Here is a 19,987-nt window from a genome sequence, read left to right as displayed (position 1 = left end):
CAGTTAAGTATTCAGAATTACCTCTATATTTGGAGAATTGATCTCAAATTAATAAAAAAGAAAATCAGCTCAGACCACATGCAAAGTATTAGACTTTGAAGGAAGAAATCAGATATATAATTCTTAAATAGCGAGCAAGTGGAAGAGGAACTCCACTGCAAAAAGCACTACTCTATGGTGAGCCATAAACTGAGCACAAATTCATGGTGTGATACTGTTGGGAAAGAAGTCTCTTCCTAACACGCACGAGCAGGAGCACTGCACAGAGCCAAATGAAATCTCCCCTCTCCAGCCCGGTCCTCAGCTGCAGCGCGGCACACAGCCCGCACCCCTGCACTCTGCTGCGCCTCCCAGGAGCACAGCAACAAAAATCCCTGAAGATCTAGAAAACTGGGCCCCGGTGGAGAGTTTTAAAAATACACGTTTGTTTGAAGTATAGAGAAGAGGAACAGTCCCTTCACATTTGCAAGGGGATGTCGATAAAAGAGAACAACTGATGGAAAAGCAAAAAGTCATCTGCTGAATCTGCAGGAAGGAAGATTTAGGTGAGAAATATTTCTGACTGCTACTTGTTGCTTGGCTGTAAATGGCAGAGGCTGGGTGACAGGACGGCTCACGGAGCATGGACGGGACATCTCTAGCTTCGGATTCAGCTGACAGCCGCCACGAGCGGCCTCTACTCGGCTGTACCTCCAGACAGAGGTAGGGGCTGAGCGCCTCTGGGAGTCCCTTTTTGGCACACCTTTGTATGAGCTAGGGAACATCTGCCAACCCTACTCTTACTAAAACAATCATATCTAAACTGTTATTTATAACATTTATATTGTGATTTAATGTACTCTCAGCAGGATTGATATATTCTGTAATTATTAAATTATTAAGTGACAAGCAATGTCTAACCTTCTGTAAAGGTCACATTTGAAGAAAATCTTGCCTCCAAAAGCATGTCAGTTTGAGTGACATGACAGTACCCATCATTCGCCTGAAAAATTCTATTACCAAGCGTCTGTCAGTCAGGAAAATTGAAACAAAGTTTGGAAGGCCAACTCTCCAAATGCGATGGTACATCCTAAAGCTACTTTCCTGCACAGCAGTCGTTATATTTCATTGTACATCATAAACCTGGGGGTGTTTTGAAACGTGGACAGCATTTGCACTTTTTAATATAGGCACTGCGTTTTCACAATTTCTTGCCTAAATGCTATCAGTCAAGCCATGGTATTTTTTTAAAAAGGCAACAGTCAAACATTATGTTGCAGTATACTTCTGTGTATGTTCAACTACAGCAACACAAAGGTTTTTATAACAGTTAGATTTTACCTGATGGAAGCACATTGCATTTTTAACTCACAAATATGAAATTATTATTACTAATGTGTCTTGGAAAGCATCAACAAGGCCTCGAGTGCCTTAAAGTGATGCTTAAAAACCTAGGTGCCCCATACTGCTTAATAAAGAGCGTGGCATGCCGACATCGTACCGGGAGGCGACATGAAGAACGGAATGAAAGAGCAATGAAGCACGGGCAACCTTCGTTTAATTACCTGGCTGGGATCCTGGCTGGCCTTTGTACCATTCAGTTTTTCTTCAGGAAAACTGATGTTCAGTGCTTGTTGGTAGGCACTGGCTGTCTAGAGCCAGGCCAATTAAATAGTTTTCTACACATTCTTTTCATTCTCAACTGTTCCGTTTCATTATGGTAAAATGACGGGTGATGTGTTTCTCATTTACTTGGCTATTATCAAGTGCTTACATATACTTGAAGCCAAAATGTATTGTGATAGAAACAGGAATCCAATAAAAATGTTCACAAACTGTTTTGAAATGAGGAGTAGATGTTTTAATGAAGCTTTGTGTAAGAAACACAGGGAAAAAAACCCAGTATATCAAAAATCTTTAAGCAAGGCTAATTGGTTTATTAAATAAAGGGAGTACCCTACATAGCCACTGAGCTGAGTTGATTGTGCCTGGTCACAGTGCCCTTCAGGACTTAAGATCTTGTCCATTTGGATCTTGCTCCATAAATTAATTAAGATGTTCATAAATTAAATAAATTTATTCATAAATTAAATGATAAGCCATGTTTTTTTCAGTCCCCAGTAGGCTTTTCAGCTTTTAATATAAGCTTTGAAGTAAATGGACTGGAAAAAAACCAGAAGTTACAGACACACTCCCTCTGTACTTACAGGGAAAGGTCCTGTTTTCGCAATCTGGCTGATTGCTTCAAACTTTGGGCTGTAGCTACCTGGCTAGAGACTTCTCTGGGGAGTCTCCTTCAGCGGAAGACAAATACCACTGAAATACTCTTCTCATTATTTTTGGTAAGATTTAAAATATTTAAGCCTGAAATTATTATCAGGTGAATTACATTTTTGCCTATGCTTATTTTTCAAACAGAAAGTACATACTCTGATTCATTTCTTAACATATAAAGTAAGATTTATATGCCTTGATTTCCCTGAGGAGCAATTCGGAGATTAGGAACAAATTCCTGTCCTCGAAATTACTGATACGGGATCTTCTTTAATGACCTGAACAGCACGAGCATTTTGTCATTCACGACAGAGAGGTATCCTCCATGCTCATTTTAAATTTTGTTCTGTTGAAGTCAACTCTTGTATCTGCACAGAAGCCACCCGAAAGCAGTGAAATCCGAGCAGGCTCTGCCCATCCTTCAGTGCTTCTGCAGACACCAACCTGAGAGAGACCCAAATTCTGGGTGTTGTGGCGGACTCACAAACAGCGACTTCAACGGGAAGCCACGAGTTCCAAGCAGCGTCTTTCCTAAGCACGTTAAAGTTCAACCAACTTCTTACTGAGGTGACCAGATACTGATTTTTTTCTAACACACTAGTTTTGGGCAAGTTTTTTAAAAGGTAAAAGAATATTACAGGTGAACAAAACCTTCCATTACGCATTAGTTTATTCTGTAGATCTGGATGCTTTTTGTTTCCCTGACATTACGCCGTGTGACTGACGCTCCTGTTACTTCTGAAAGGCACTTTCCCGAAGGTACCTGGGAATGAACTGACTTCCTGGGGCCAGTTTCTGGTTTCGGTTACTGCTCTTATCCCCCCGATGTAAGCAGAGCCTCGCCTGAGCAGCGGGGCAGTGTCAGGAGGCAGTGGAGGAGTCCGGCTCGCAGGAGGTCTGGGTGCAGACACTGCCGCACGGTCTGGGTGCAGACACTGCCGCACGGTCTGGGTGCAGACACTGCCGCACGGTCTGGGTGCAGACATGTCCCGTGTGGCCTGGATGCCCCTTGCCACTTCACGTCCCACAGCATGCGCAAGTCAGAGAGAATCCTGCATTCAGCACCTGCGTGGTGACAGTGACGCTTTTATTGATTTGTTTGTTTGTTTATTTATTTATTGGGGGGATAGATTTATCTACGTATTCATATTTAAACCCCTGAATTCCGTAAAAGCAGGCCTCCGCCTCCCTAAGGGGACGGGGAACCGCGCGTGGCCGCAGTGCCACCTGCCGTGCCGCGGGCACCCTGCGCTGGCGGCCGGGCTCCTCCCGGCTCTGGGGGCAGCACCGCGTCCTCCGGCCTGCGTCAACTTTGGTATTTACTTCGTTTTAAAGGTCTGGGCTCGCAAAGCGGCCAGAGACGACTTTTTGCCGTCCGTCGCAGCGCTAGGACTGCGGTAACTCTTTTGGGCTTGGGCTGATGATTCAGGGTTGTCACTCTGAGAAAGAAATCACTGAGGTGTTAAACTCTGCCGGCTGCGCTGCCCGTCAGCGCGGTGCCGCTCCTTAGGCCATGCACAACACAAAAATGGAATTTAAGTGCTTGGGTCTGACTCCGTTTCGTAAACACAGGGACCGGGGAGCTCGGCCCGGGGAGCCCCGCAGCACCACAGCCGCCACCACCGCGCTGAGGGCCGCGCAGCCCCACAGCCCCGCCAGCCCCGCTGTGCGCATGCGCGGCGGGCGGCCGGCGGCCCTCCGGCCCGCTGGGGGCGCGCCTCGCTCTCGCCCTCTCCCCGCGGCCGCGCTGAGGCGGCCGGGCCGGTGCCTGAGCGAAATCCCGGCCGGCGGCCGCCCGGCTCGCTGCGGCAGCGGGGTGCAGGCGCTGCGGGGCAGCCCGCGCGGAGCAGGGCCCCGGCCCTTCACCCCCCGTCCTTCCGCGGCTCGGCGGCGGCCCCAAGATGTCGACCAAGAATTTCCGCGTGAGCGACGGGGACTGGATCTGCCCCGACAAGAAGTGAGCGGGGCGGGACGGCACCGGGACGGGACCGGGGGGTAAGGGGGGGGGCGGCGAGGCGAGGCGAGGCGGGGTCCGCGTCACCGTGTGCTCCTCCGCAGGTGCGGGAACGTGAACTTCGCGAGGAGAACCAGCTGCAACCGCTGCGGGAGAGGTGAGCGGCCCCTCACGGCCCCTCACGGCCCCTCACGGCCCCTCACGGCCCCTCACGGCCCCTCACGGCCCCTCACGGCCCCTCACGGCCCCTCACGGCCCCTCACGGCCCCTCACGGCCCGGTGCCGCCGGGACGTGCCCGCGATGGGGGTGTGTATGTGTTGGTGTGTTGCAGAGAAAACCACCGAAGCCAAGATGATGAAGGCCGGGGGCACGGAGATCGGGAAGACGCTGGCGGAGAAGAGCCGCGGCCTCTTCAGCGCCAACGACTGGCAGTGCAAAACGTACGGGCCCTGATAACGGCACGGGGGGGGGCGCCGGGACCGCGCACTGCGGTGTATTGAGGTCTGTCAGGGTACGGGTGGGAGCAGAGCGACCGGAGCCTCCGGGCCTTCCCCGGGAAGGGCTTTGCCATGGGGACAGCGTTCACTTGTGTTTGGTGGGCAGCAGGTATTCGATTAACGGGACTGGGAAAAGGTTAAAAAATCAGGGTAAATCAGGGTAAAAAGTTCACATTTTTGTCAGGTAAGCCAGGACACGTCCCAGGTTTGGAACAAACAGATGATGGAAGTAACACCTACACTGTATTTTAGTAGTTTATTTCAATAGTCACTAAATACTTTATGAGTAATGCTTAGCACAGAGTTAAATTCATAGCTGATATCGGAAGCCATCACTTGAGAACGTGAAGGTCTGCATTAGCAAAGGCCTGCCTTCATAAAGTACTTCAGGGTTTTGGGGGTCTTTTTGTTTGTCTGAAAGGAGCCATCAGATTTCCTGGAGGGCTTTGAAGGATTTGGGGTTTTGCTGGTTGACTGAGCTTTCTGAGCTTTTTAACCAGTGAAACCTGGCTGGGTTTTCTCCCAACTTGTGTTTGCTGCAACCCAAACACAATTTTACCTCAGTAAAGCAGAGTGCTAGTGATGAGCAAAAGCCCTTGCACGTGTTGGTGCAGCAGGCTGTTTCAGACCGTAAGAAAATAGAAGATGTACATCCGTTTGGTGGTCTTAGGGTGACCGAGCGTGCAGTTAGCACCTCTGCACAGTGCGTCCTGAGTGTGCAGGCAGGGTAACGGGGACAACGGGCAGTCCGTGCGCAGGGATAACCAGCAGTCACCCATTCTGTCAGCGCTCGGCTCTGTTCAGCCTGGCGGTTCTGCAGCGTGAGGCCAGCAGGCCTCACTGAGGGAGTCCACTCGATGGCACGTTCCAGGGCTGCTGCCCCGCCAGCTTTAGGGGAGGCCTGGCTGCCTCGTGGACCGCCTGCTCCGCTCTTTGGGATTGAGCGGTGGCCCGGTGATATGCTTACGGGGGGTTGGAGTGTGAGTGGCTCTCAAGTGCGCTGTAAGATAGCAGTGCAGTGACAGAGGTGTGTAAGTGCAGTGGATGATGAGGCCTGCTTATAAGTGTTATTCCCCTGGAATATCTCTTCAGGTTTTACGTCAGGTAAAATACAACTTAAATTATGTGTTAACAAAGTTTGGACAGTCTTGCTTCTGTTACCTTATCTGCCCGTTAGTTTTAATTCTTTCCCCATGATTTGTCAAGTGCAGTCCTCACCGTCCTGTCACCTTCATGCTGGCAAAATACCCACGAGCTCTCACAGTTCTGTAGTTCTGTCTTGGTGACTGTTGGCCCAAGAGTTACCTGTGCTGCGTTAGTGACTGCGAATCACTGCTGAAACTTGGCAGATTATTTATGATTTCTTCAAGCGTTGCCTTAACACTTAAGCTTTATAATTTGAAATAAAATGTTTCTTATTTATGCTTTGGTTTTTTCCCCCTCTGAAGATGTGGTAACGTGAACTGGGCCAGAAGATCAGAATGTAACATGTGTAACACTCCCAAGTATGCTAAGTTGGAGGAACGGACAGGTAAGCTGTAGGTGGCTTTAAAATACTCAAATTACTGTAAGAAATTCCTTTTTATAAATTAATATAATTTAATCAAAGGGACTGTTTTCATGGTAGAACTAGCAAAATTGAATAATCTTTTGTATGTAAACAGATCTGTAGGTTCTTACACTTTTAGTAGCGTAGAAAATTGAGTATGTGATGGTTATGTTTGGAAGGTCATCAGACATTTGCTTTAAACCACCACAATGTTTGAATTTGATTCTGAAGAGTTTGGAAGGAGTAATGCAGTCTTTTCCTAACCTCGAAGAAGTCTAGTATATACTGTGCCTGTCTACAGAGGACTCTGCAGTCGCAGGAACAGTGTTTCAAGGCCATACAGCTCAGACTGTATTTTTTAATGAGGTTGGAGGTCTGGTCACACTGATGCATTTTAAGTTCCTTCTGCATTAATGATGAAGCCGAGCAGTGACTAGAACAGAGGATATCCTTGTGGTGGGGTCATAACTGTTCGTAGCGTTACCACTGTAAATGGGATCAGGCAGTGAGTATAATGCATAGATTATAACATTAAAGCATAAAAATAAAAAAGCACGGAGAAGAGCACAGAGCTTATTATTTAAAAAGAATACTTCTGAATTTCTTTCAAGTTATGGTATCCTTCAGAGTAAGTTTGTGGTTGTGTACATTACACACAGCATGTCGTGGGTACCTGCAGCAAGTCACAGGCTTAGCTGAGATTGAAACAAGTAGTTTGAGTTTTCCACTTGCATTATGAAAAGGAATAGCGAGTTTCTTAAGGGAACCTTGGCAGTTGCGCAATTCAAAGTAACCACAGGATGTTCTTATTCTTACTGCTCCCTGAGGGTCTGTGTTCGGCGTTGTGTCCCGGAACAGTTGCAGTAAGGCAGCAGACTGCGGTGCCCAGAAGCCACGAGGGAGCTGCCTGTGGGAAAGGGGCTTTGGCAGCACCAGCAGTGGGAGAGCAGCTAGCGAGCGTTGCCCTCACCTCTGCAGCTGGCCGCTTTCCTGGGCCTGCGGCTTGCTGCCGTCACAGGGGGCGTTGGGCTTCGAGGGCAGCGGCCTTCGGTCAGGCCCCTGGAGGTGTTGTGGTGCTTCCCCACACCAAGCAGCTGTCAGGTGCTGCAGCCCTGCCACAGCTCTTCTGTGGAGTTGGTTGCTCAGCAGGGCTATAATCCTGACTTGTTTTCATTCTTTTCAATGCTGTTACATCTCTGTTTATGTGATTTAATCTGTTTTCTCAATTAGGTTTCTCAGAAAGTATTTTTAATAGGTGTGTGGGAACAACTCATGTTCTTCTGGAGACCACACTGCATTCTTGTGGCATATATTTATAAAGCCACTGAAGCCACTTATTCTAAAGTTTGTGCTTAATGTAGCTGAATTTGGCGCAGCACAAGAGCTTGTCTTATTTTACCACTTTTTAAAGGATACGGAGGAGGATTTAATGAACGAGAGAACGTTGAATACATAGAACGTGAAGAATCAGATGGGGAGTATGACGAGGTAAGCTGAGGCACATGCATTGCTGTGGAGAGACACGTATCGCGTGGCTTGTGTTGAGGATGTATGTGTGTACGTTTGTGTTCCTGATGGGGGAAAATGCTAGTCAGGAATACCTCGTGGTGCATCTCTGCCAAACGCTCAAGTGTGAAAGTTGTGAACTGAAAGCGAGTGCATCTGTGTTGTCTTCTGGGGGCTACAAAATGAGAATCGGTTCAAGTTAAACTGCTACAAGCTGTGTTCGTTAATGTGCTTAAGGAGTTGGTTTCAGGGTAATGGATGCTGTTTTCGGATACATTCAATATTGTTCTTATAAAGGTATAAACACAAATGTAACAATAACTCTTTGTTAAAACTGGATTTCCATTAATCTTGTCTGGAGGTACTAATCGTATCTGACAAACGTCTCTAAAAATCTTCTTGTTGCTAATTGATATTTCCTCCTGCTTCTCCTTTCCTTTGAATAATATCTCATTTAAAATTGATGTACATTTATTTTCTCATAGAAGAAGTCTTATCAAAAAATAGAGTTGGAAATGATTTTTCATAAGTGATATTCTAATGGAATGAAATTTCTTAGTTTGGTCGCAAGAAGAAAAAGTACAGAGGAAAGCCAGTTGGTCCTGCATCTATCCTGAAGGAAGTAGAAGATAAGGAATCGGAAGGGGAAGATGAGGAGGATGAGGATGAAGATCTTTCCAAATATAAATTGGATGAGGTAGTGTCATTTTTTGTTTGCTTTACTTTGTTGCTAGCAAATTTTTAATGACTACTGTAGTGTTGTTTAGTAGTAGGTAAAGTTTGGCGTAAGGGGAATGTTCCTGAAGTTTACTTACAGCCTTTTAAAATTACTTCATAAAATGAAACTTCATTAAATAATATAAAATGGGATAGTGAAGACTTCAAATGTTTGTTTGCAGTCTTTTTATTATTCTGTTTTGAAACATAAATTTTCAGTCCCTCTACTGTATAACTTTTTAGATCTCATTAAGCGCACTTGAGGCCTCATTTAATGCCCTAAGAACAATATTTTCAAAGGTTGAACTAAACACCAGATAAAACATACAGGTTATGTTAAGAAAAAAATGACAAACCCAATAAAAGTATTTCTTAGGTATTTCTTGAATGTCTGAATTTTTCAGGATGAGGATGAAGATGATGCTGACCTCTCAAAATATAATCTTGATGCCAGCGAAGAAGAGGACACTAATAAGAAAAAGAAATCCAATAGGCGCAGTCGTTCTAAGTCCCGATCCTCCCACTCACGATCTTCATCGCGCTCATCCTCTCATTCAAGCTCAAGGTCTAGGTCCAGGTAAACGGGTACAGGTCAAGGGTAACGCCAGGCAAAATGTCAGTATCTAACTTCTCTATTTACTTTTTTTTGATTGCGTTACAGTTTTAGTTTAATAATGTTAACAATTTTATGTACACAACTTACAGAGGTAGACGATGTTCTGTTCTGGCCTTCTGTTGATCCTCAGGAAGAAGGCTTTTTATGTCATGCTGCTTTTAGTGAATTAAGCTGGTATTTCAATTGAATTCTTCAAATGTTTTTTCTAAACTTATTTTCAGTCTTATTTTTAGGGTTGTTGACCATAAGTGGTTCAATGGTTGTGCTTGTTTTCAGTAATACTGAGTGGAGGTGTTGAACAGTGAATCAGATGGGTGGGATTGTTAAAGAAGGAAGTAGCAGAAGAGGGCAGCGATGCAGTCCAGACAGACTCAGTGAAAGGACAGAATGGAAGTTATCCGGGAAATCAAAACAAGAAACTTGAACTTAATTTGATGGGAAGCAGTAAAGCTTTCAATACAGTGGCAGTGCTGTCAGAGTAACTCTAAAGTCTTATTAAAAAAAAAAAAATCCTGATGTGGGCGGTGAGACAGTAGAATAGGTTGCCCAAAGAGGTTGTGTGTGCCCCATCCCTGGAAGCGTTCAAAGTCAGGTTGGATGGGGCTTTGGGCAACCTGATGTAGTGAAAGATTGGGCAGATGATCTTTAAAGGTTGCTTCCAACCCAAACCATTCTGTGATTCTATGATTTTGGTCATGGGGTCCCAAAAAAGTCTGCTAGGTAGATTCAAGAGTTCACTTTATTTAAATTTAGTAACATATGAGCAGTTCAATATTTTTTTTGGAATCACATCACGTGAAGCCTGTTACAGCTTTTCAGCTGCCCTACAACTAATACAGTGATGATGCTGATAGGTTTAAGACCAAATTGGTGCTAGCTCATCATAAACATCATGTACGTAAAGTTCAGGTTTCTTCTAATCTTTGTAGCTTTGTAACTGCACCTCTCAGTTCTGACTGCTCTGATTGCTGCCCAAATTCTTCAGACCTTCATACTAACCAGGTGTCAGCTACTCTCTCCCTTCTGTCTTTCTTCACATTGTTATCATGCTTTTTTCATGCTAACTCCTCTGTGAGATATGTTCTTAAAAATACCTGTTTTCACCCTCCCTACTCACTCAAATGCCTCCTTGAGACTAGTAGTTGCCATATGGTTCTGTGGAGGAGCATTTTGAATAACACTGAGCTGACTGGCTGTTAGCTATTTTTGTGGATAAAGTGAGATGTGTAGGACGATCTGTCACTTTTCGGGAAGTATTGTCCCACATGAGGACATAAATGCAGCCCCTACTGGCTGCAGAGAGTGCAGTTCTTAGGTTTAGGGGTGGGAGAGTCAAAGAAGGCAGAAGAGTTAGTTTCATATGGCCATAACCTCGTTCATAACTCCAAAATGTTAACACCCAACTAAAAAGTAGTTTCAGTTGACTGAAATTTGCTAGGGAACTTTCAACTTTCTGCTGTGCTTCTAGTTACAGATAATTCACTGGCAGAATCAGTTGCTATTTATGGAGACTTTTCTGTGGGTTTGGTTTTCTTTTTTTTTCCAACTTTAAGTATTTTTTCTAGTTAGAAAGCAAGCATTCATACTGCGTTTGTTTGGCAAAGTGAAATGAAAAAGACGTGGTAACAATATAAACTGGGAGATTGACAGCACATGTATTTTGCCTGAAAAGATTATTAGAATGTGCTTCTTTTTACAGCTGTTACTGTTACAACAAGTCTTCTGCCGTTTTTACATATTCATTGTGGTTTGTGCTTTAAAGAAACTCCATCAACATGACAAATTTGAAGACATCTAAGTAGTTACGAGTAGTGTTAGACCTGTCTGTATTTTAGCCAAGAGTTAACTACTGTTTGATTTTTAATGCAGGACAAAATCTCGGCAAAAACTGAGAATTGTTTACAGAATGCTTGTGAGAACTGTCTTGGAGAAAACTTGAGTTCCAATACTCTTAATCTAATCTGCTTTTCAAGGAAAATGGTGGTTTCCAATTAAAGCACAAACTACAAGTTCAGGCGTTGATTTCATGAAATAATTAATGGTTGTGCAGTTGTTTGATTCGTTTTCCAAAACAGCTGCAACCCTGTTTAATGTTTGTGCTTTGTTTTAGGAAACTTAATAAAAAGCTGACTTCTCTAAATTTTTAAATGCACCATCTTACTATGTTAAAGTTACTGTTACAAAATATAACATGTCAGGAGGTAGGGCGAAGTTGTCGCTCTTGTAGTGAATCTAGCCCTTGTTGTCTTTGATGCGTAGTTGTCTCTGCTGCTATCACTAGCAGTTACTCTGCTAAATAAAAGTCAGATACTGGAAAAAGTCTTCTGTGTTGTTTCAGGTCCCATTCAAGAAGTTCTTCCAGTTCCAGATCAAGATCTCGTTCCAGTTCCAGAGAACACTCTAGATCTCGTGGGTCGAAATCAAGGTGAATGAGGTAGCACTCTCTCCTTGCAGAGAGAAAAAAGGGCAGAAGAACCAACCACTTGTTTATTTCATCGTAAAATTATGCTGGTCAAAAAACATTAACTCATTTTTATCTTGGAAATCAGAATTCCTGGGGTCTCGTCACAAGATTGTTACCACTACAGATGTGTTTCATGAGAATGCGAGGTTTTGTTTGAAGAGTTTAAGTCTGATCTAAGCTAGACGAGTGGACGCCACAGATCTTCACTTTGAAGGAAGAAGAATCTGAATGCATGTTTACTTGCTTCAGTAATTTTTGCTGTTTCCACTTGGGCTACTTGATGTGGAAGAACATCAGAAAATACGCTATGCTTCTATTTTTGTGTGTAGCGATAACTTACTTAATTTCCACTAGATAGTGCAGCCGTTATCTTTATAAATGTGGGGGGAATGTATAAAAATGTTGGACAGTAAATCACGTGAAGCTGACAGGAGCTTGAGCTAGCTGACATTTCCTGTAGAGCAGATACTGCACTGCGCGGGAGAGAGTAAGTAACAGAAGCCTTACACGTTCCTTGAGGTGTCCTTGCAGTCATCCCGTTGCTAGGACTGTCCTTTTGCAGTGAAACGAAGATTGCTCCCATCTCCATGCATGTAAGAATCTTAAAACTGTAAAATAAGGAAAAGAAGTGGGAGTTGAGAAGACTGATCACAAATGGTGCCGCTGCTCTTTGGTGGCAGAAACATTCCCTGGCTGTTCACATGAGGTTCAGTGTCAGATGGAGTCGGTGCTTTTAGGAACGTAGGAGTGCCCGTGCCCCAGTAGATGCTGAAGGCTCGTCAGCTGAGCTGGGTTGTTGCTTGTACCACGCAGCATCCACCGAGTGTCCTCAGTGCATTAGCTTGCTTGAAATAGGACTGCGTCGTTATTTACAATGAGAACCCTGGAAATATTTTACCAACAACATGCACTCTGTTTTTTTAATTCATTTTTTGTTTTTATTCTTTTTTTTGTAAAAAAATTCTGTCCAGCCTACTGAAGAAAGTCTTGTTAGGTACTTTTATATAACTTACATAATTTCAGAATTATGGTTTAGGACTTTCTAGCTCTGTTACATTTTCCAGAAGTGTGATTTTTTTTCTTATTTTTAGATAACAAACTTGATTTTTAAGTGCTTGTAAGTGAAGCTGGTTCATCTTTTTTAAATGCCCAAATGATTGTATGCTAAGGTTATTTTTTAATATTTTGTTTTGGAAAGTCTTATTATTTACCCAGGTTTATTCTGAGTTTTGTAAATATTCCTTCTGAGGGGTTTTCCCTGCTCTAGTAAGATGAAGGCTACTTTACAATTAAAGTTCCATTGTGAAATATCCTTTAATATGAAGCAAAACATGGTTAAATCGGTACATGATTTTCACACCATTTTGTTTTTGTGAATGTAAGTACTGAGGAAGGTCCTTATATAGGCTGTCTCCTGTCCCAGTCTCCCATTGCTTGTTTGTCCCATTGCATAGTACTGATGAATGCTGGAAAGAGGTTTCCCAACCATTGGTGGTCTGCGTATCAAGAAACACTATATTTAGCAAAATTTATTAAGAGAGCTACTACGGCAGTAGAAGTTTTTATTGGCAATTAACTAAGGAGTAAGTATTAAAGTATCCACAAACTTTTTAAAAGTTTTTTTGATAAAACACCGATGTAAATATAGTAGTGAGTCTTCATGAGAACTGTCTCTTTTTGTTCTTTCTTTGTTCTTTCTATATTATACCAGAATTAAATCTGATTTATTTCTTAATCAATAAAGATCCAGCTCCAGGTCCTACAGGGGGTCTTCAACCCCAAGAAAAAGATCTTACTCAAGCTCTCGTTCGTCGTCATCCCCTGAGAGAAGCAAGAAGCGAAGTCGTTCTAGATCTTCTTCATCTGGTGATCGCAAAAAAAGACGATCGAGATCACGGTCACCCGAAAGGTTTGGGTTTATGTAGAATAAGAATGGGTGTATTTAAATGTGTGATTTTTTTTTTTCTGAAGAACTGAGTTTCACTGGGAAACAACTGAATCTGAGCAGTTACTTTGATATTAAAAGTAGTTTTCTCACTTTCCCTATTCTATTATTTCATATTAAAACCTGTAATTGCGCTTTTTTCCCCCTCCCTCTCCAATGAAACTTCCTCCTGTTAGGAATGTGTTCCACAGAAAGACTTGGGTCACCATTCTTTCAGTGTGTGAAAGTGTTAATGTGTACGTTATTGATTTATTTTCCTAAGTAAATATTGCATTTAGAAGTTGTTTTCTACTTTCAATATTAAACTTACTGTACATTTTTAGTATTAAATTCATATTCATAAGCTTAAAGTGGTGTAAAGTTATCTTTATATTCTGATAAGGCCCCTATCAAATATACTTGGCTTCCAGCTATTATAGGATACAGACTACTCAAAGTGGATGTTAAAATTGATTTCAACTTATTTCTTTGCATGCTTTCTCCATTTATATCTTACAGACGCTGCAGATCATCATCTGGATCTTCCCATTCTGGTTCCCGTACAAGTTCTAAAAAGAAATAATGTATTAAAGGTCACATTAAAAAAAAAAAAAATCCAGTCAGTGCATGAGACATTTTTAAGAAGTTGGTGTCTTACTTGGTCAGAAGTGCTAAATCTGCTAGTAGAGGTGCATGTCTGTCCTTGCTTTCTGGAAAACTGCAGCTTTGTTCATTCATGAAACAAAAAGTGAGATAGCATTTTAAGCCATAAACTCCCTAGAGGAGGTGTAAAGTTTTTTGGGTTTTGTTTGTTGTTTTGTTTTTTGGAGTAAGGTTTTTTTATCATTATTTTGAAAGATTCAGTTACTTGATTTCTGGCGCTCTTACGTATGAGCAATTGTGGGTTGGATATGTTCAAATGCAACTCTGCTCTTCATGTGGCAATTAAAAAAAGTATCTGAGGATATCGGAGGAACCCATGAACTTTCTGCATCCAGCTCCTTGTTTGATGTAGCTCTTACGGGACCACAAAAGATTAGTGTAGCAGTAGGGCTGTTGTTGCCTGTTGGATCAAAGTAGTGAGTTCTTTAGGTCGAAGTATTTTTTGTTTTTCCGTGTTTAAGTAAAAGTTTAGATCAATGCCCCCCTCTTTCTCTTCTGCTCAGTGCAGAACAGCTATTAAGTACGCAGCCCATCGTACAGTTCTGTTGAGTGAAATGGACTTCATTCCTTCAAGGCGAGGATGTTTGAGGCGTGGGGCACTATCCTCTCCTCTGCTCAAGTCTCTTAGCTGCCAGTGCCTGTCTCTGTAGAAACTGTTCGCTGCAGTCAGCAAAGTGCACTTTCTGCAGTTGGTACTGGCTGCAGTATTTTCACATGCATGGATCCTGGACTTTGCGATCCTTTCTTACAAAAGGATCGTTTAGGAGCTACTCTTGAGGAGGAACATGGAACTAGCTTCTTGGAATCAAGTGAAGTTTCTGCAGGCCATCTGTAAAATTCATTTTCGGCAGACAAATTTTCAAGGTATCTGAATTTTATTTATATTTAAAAATGAAAATTAATAAACTGTAGAAAGTTCTGACATCTTAAATGTGTTCTTCATCAATCACTCTTTTTCCCTTAAATGTTTAATTTATGGCTTAAAATGCTTTATGGAATTTATTCTACTAGTAATATCACATTAAAACTTGGTCTCTCTTGAGCTCCGTTTGATTAAGAAAGGTTTAAGTATCTTCAGTGCCATCGCAAGGTAAGTATGCTAAGGAAAATTATTCTTTTTAAGCAAGCAAACAGCAATATATCTACAAGTATTTCAATTGTAAAACTTAAAACCCATAGTTGACAGCTGATTTTTTTAGAAGAACTGCACCAAAACAAACGGAGCAAAACTAAAAACTGCATTCTGCTTTTTCTTTTAAAGACACTTCTTTTGGACTGTTATATAAGCAACATGTTTTTTGGTGTAGAAATATTTTGATAATCTTTTTGCAGAAAAAAAAGCCCTGCAATTTCTTCTTTAATGCTTTCTTTATAACTAACTTCCATGCTAAATGTGTGTAGATTGCACAAGAGCAGGTTAGTCTTGTAACTGTGCCTCTGACGACTTTAAAGTCCAACTACTAAAGTGTAAAAATCAGATCTAATAGATGCTATGTTGTTACCCCTTAGTTTTTTTCTTGTGCTTTGTATTAAAATTGTTGCTGTACTTAACAGATGAAAATTTTTAAATTTAGCAAGCGATAGCCTACAGACAAAGGAAAATTATGGTTTCATTTGGCTTAGATGAAATGTAAAGCAAAACGATACTGTAGACGAGTGTAAATAAAACCTGTGAGTCAACTGTGTAGTGAGTGCTTTTTCTTAGACACACAAGCAAACCTTCCTTTCTAACTTACACTAGTGTTTTTTTCCGCTACTGCAGTGCAGGAAGGACAACGTGTCCACTTGCCACATGCATCATAAACTTTGGAATATAATATATACAAATAATTTTGGAATTAAGCAACACGTTTAAAATATTTTTCTGAAATTTCAAGATACTTGGTATGTATTCCATAGCTTCAGAAAATTTTTAGAGGAAACGATGTTTGAATTATTTTGATTACTCCAGTTTAAAATACAAAGGCACAGCAACTGTGGAAGTCCTTCCTGCCTGTTACAAATGATACAAAACATCTCTTAGTTGCCAAATTGACAAATAAATGACTGAGCATGGCCCACCTCTGATGAAACACAAAGCTAGGTTAGGCTCAGGCTGTAAAAAAAAAAAAAAAAGTGTGGTGTTTGCTTTTTGGTTGTTGGCTTTGTTTTCCTTGGTTGTTTTTGTTGGGATTTTTTGAAGGTTGGGAACTACCCTTGGTGGCCTAGCAGTAAATTTTTTTGTAAGCTCCCCTTGCCCAGCATTTAGCCCTTAGGACCAGATAAATCGATGCCAATGGAAATAAGCAGGTATTTCTGTGAAGCTTCATCAAAGACTAGTGACGTTTGTAATGGGCAGGGAGGCCAAGTTTTGATTAGGTTTAGTTCTAATGTGTTTTTCTAAGAATTAAATGCTATCATGAATTGTAATGTTGTTTTTCGTGTAAGCATTCTTCTGTAGTAATTGAAAGCTAGAAAGTAAGTCATTAAAAAAAAAAAAACTAATTTTATTCAGTTTGGCAATACTGTACAATCCACTACTTTAAAATCTTTGTTCTTTTAATAGTCTAAATTCAGGTAGTCCGTTAATAATGCATTACAATGTACAAGTTGGTGTATCTTAGAGCAAGATTGCTTAATTTCTGCACCAGGTAACTAACTCCTGTACGCTCATGTCCAGTACAAGTAATTATGATGAACTACCTGAGATGAAGCAGTTGTTCTGTGGTTCCCTATTTCACAATATCTTCCTTTAGGAAGGACAACGATCAAGTCCTTTTCTAGTCAAATACCAAATGAGTCACTAAGATCCTAATGTGAATGTTCTTACACAGTCTGAAAAGATAAACTTTAAATGGCAAAAGACTGAACCAGACGGATGTTTTAATTATGCCATGGATTTTTGACTGGTGTTACGTGCATCACCCTCTCTGCATTAAGCCTCACTGCCACCCTTTCAAAACTGAGGTTTTCAGAAGGCTGCTGAATGATCCAGTCTGTAACACGAAGATCGTGCACAGCCAGCCCAGCATCTGCTGCTAACTCAGGGAGACTGAGCGGGAGCACGTGGCGTGGAAGCTGCGTGATGCTTCATCTTCGGTCACTTCCTTACCTTGCAAACTTAGGTGTTTGAACAATAAGCGCTATTATATTGATCCAGAAACTTCGGTGCCTATCCTTGATGCTGCTTGGTGGTGTGTCTAGACATCAGCAGGTACATCATTTACAGATCGGCTACTACAAAGACCAGACCTCCCTCCAAAACATTTAAAGCTCAGAGTCCTCTTACACACGGGGGCGTCTCTGTGTTAATGGCAATGCCTCAGGGTCAACCTGTCCCTGCCATTTATTCCTGTTTGAGGAGTTTCTGTGTTAGGGACATTATCTCTGCTTGAATTTCTCTGCTATAGCTTTCACATGCTTATGGGGAAGGAAGTCAGTGGTTTGTTGGTTTTTGTTTTTCGTTTTTGAAATAAATTTCATTATTTGTTCTTGGAGCATTAATGAAAAAATTATCACTGGTTATAGAATTTCCTGGATGGGATCCTTTAACATAAAGGATTTTTTGTTCTTTAGTCACAAGTAACATGAGCTAATAGGGTGTCTGTTTTGGCTTTAAGTGCAAGAGTGCAGATAATTGTACAAACTTTTCCAAAATTTGGACAAGGGAGCAACAGGAAAGAGTGATGAGTTTCAAGCATGATGACGGATTTGAGCAAGTCTTGTGCAACTTACTAGCTTTACCTGTTCTACCATTATTAAAATGAGTTGTATTTTTATTGGAAAAAGGTTGCTTACATGTTTGGGGAAAAAAAATAAATCTGTGGAGTGCTTCATACTTAGTTTGGAAAAATAGAAATGATACTCTGGTGCTTTTTCATGGTTATGGACCCCATCCAGAAATAACACACAACTAAGCTAGCAGGGAACATTTCCACTGTAAAACTGAGGGACATGAATATAAAGCACAGTATCAAATGATGGCATAACAATTTTCCAAAGGGCTGGGGGGGGGGGGGACAGAAAATACATGCTGAACTCACAGAAGCACCAAAAACTCAATGTCCAAATGAAAAAGGGGGTGGGGAGAATAGATTTTCCCTCATGCTTCTGCAGACTTTCTACTTCAGGCTGTTTACCTCCCATTTTATTGTCGGTATTGTTCCCAGCTCTGGATTATTTTGCAAATGACATTCTTCTATCATACAGCTGTGATATTATAGTCTGGTTTCCTTCATTTAAGGACAGATTGTTCTGCATGTCCTAGAAAGCATTGAATTAACGAAGAAACCACAGCTCAATAATTGATAAAGAAACCCATCATTTCTAGTAAGGTTCTTATCTGACTCTTCCCGGTTCGTGATTTGGCCTTCGTCATGCACACTTGATCATACAAAGTAAAACCTGACTGAGTAGGGCACTATTTTAGGCTGAGCTTTGTTAATAGCACTTGTAATCCATAAAACTCTTAAAACCGCTTTAAACTGTTAACTCTGCTTTGACAGGAACGATGAGTTAAATGAGTTAGTTACCTGTAGCTGACTATAGAGAACGAGACAGATTCCTGCTCATGAGCAAAGAAAATATTGTAACATGAAACGAGGCTATATAACATCGGCGTCAGTTCTAACAAGGTGTAACAATATCTTTAGACATCCTACCAGCTTCAAAAAGCCTTGGCGTCTTCAGAAAGCTGTGAGAGCATGTGCTGAGCTATCGATGTTCTCATCCACTTCAGCTGCTGTGTTAGCTCAGGATCTTGTCCAGCTAAAGAGAAAAAAAGACAAATCAAACTGAAGACGACCTGTCTGGGTGTACAAGAGGCAGAAGAGTTCTCTTGGATTTTATGTTTGGATTTCATCGCTGTTTAAGAGATTTGCTGGTGCATCTCTAAGCATGTAGTGCACCAAAAGGAGCAACTGCAGGACACTGTGGTACTGACGTTCACAGCATATAGTCATTTATAGTCTTAATTTGGAAGCAGTACTACCACAATAACACTCCTAGTGTAGGTTGAAAGTAGTGACTGTATGGAATAATTTAGAAATGGTGGGAAAAAGAGCAAGAAAGATTATAGGAATTTAGTATGGGAATTTAGTATGGCTATAACACCGGAGACCCAACAAAACAGCTTTTGAGACAAGGACAGGGCGCTGCTGGCAGCAGCAGCGACCAATGCCAGATACAGGCAAGAGCCCAGATCATTCCAGCTCCAGCCTTGGCCAGGGAGAAAGGGAAATAATTCAGTTTCGGGTCACCAAAGAGCTGTTTGAGCTGAGCCGGGTTGGAACCCGATGACACCGGTCAGTGCCTCCGCGTACGGCAGCTGCCACGCTGCTGACCCGCGCGTTGGGAAAGCCACTCACCCTCGCCACAGGCGACTCCCTAAATCTGGATCAGGCGTTTGTCATCGCAGGGGGGCAAGCGGCTATCGGCCGCGCCCCAGAACGCTTCAAGGGATCCTGCTGGGAGCGCCGACTTCATCTGCGAAAGAAACAACGAGAACCCGAAGTGGGAACCGCCGAGAGCAGCGCACGGAGGCCACGCTGGGGAAGGAAAACGTCCGGCTGCGAGTCCCAGGCGAGCCCGAGCCGTCCTCGGCTCCTGCAAGTTCAGCGGCACGGAAGGAGAAGACGACGGCCGATGCCCGCCGCCACACGCGTGCGGCACCGAGCCCGGCGGGCAGGGCGGGGCGGCGGCTGCTCGGGCTGCGGGCCTCGGGGCCCCGGGGACCGGCGCGGTCCGAGCGAGGGCTCCGCGCGGGGGAGCTGCGGCCGCGGGCAGGGGCGGCCCCGCACGCCGCAGGGGGCTCGGGGCCGGCCCGTCCCGCGGCCCCGCTCGGGCACGAGGCGGCGCCCCCCGAG

General features: G+C 42.9%; 1 protein-coding gene and 1 long non-coding RNA gene across 2 annotated transcripts; one reads left to right on the top strand and one right to left on the bottom strand.

Annotated features, from left to right (window-relative positions):
• The first annotated feature begins 3,965 nt into the window (after positions 1-3,965).
• ZRANB2 (zinc finger RANBP2-type containing 2) lies at positions 3,966-15,824 on the top strand. The gene is made up of 10 exons (XM_083846126.1): positions 3,966-4,210; positions 4,312-4,364; positions 4,540-4,648; positions 6,154-6,236; positions 7,666-7,742; positions 8,320-8,457; positions 8,882-9,054; positions 11,432-11,518; positions 13,302-13,466; positions 14,001-15,824. The coding sequence occupies exons 1-10, from the start codon at positions 4,155-4,157 to the stop codon at positions 14,062-14,064; spliced, it is 1,005 nt and encodes a 334-aa protein (XP_083702252.1). The 5' UTR covers positions 3,966-4,154; the 3' UTR covers positions 14,065-15,824.
• On the bottom strand, positions 13,854-19,946 carry LOC310903271. Its single transcript, XR_014587408.1, has 3 exons — positions 19,490-19,946; positions 18,785-18,890; positions 13,854-14,050 (listed from the first exon to the last, which is right to left on the bottom strand). It is a non-coding gene; the product is annotated as an uncharacterized lncRNA (long non-coding RNA).
• Positions 19,947-19,987: the final 41 nt, after the last annotated feature.

Source organism: Anser anser (genome assembly GCF_964211835.1).
Source record: "Anser anser genome assembly, chromosome: 8".
NCBI classification, from domain to species: Eukaryota; Metazoa; Chordata; class Aves; order Anseriformes; family Anatidae; genus Anser; species Anser anser.
Note: the sequence above shows the minus strand (reverse complement) of the source record. Positions and strands in the feature narration are given on the sequence as shown.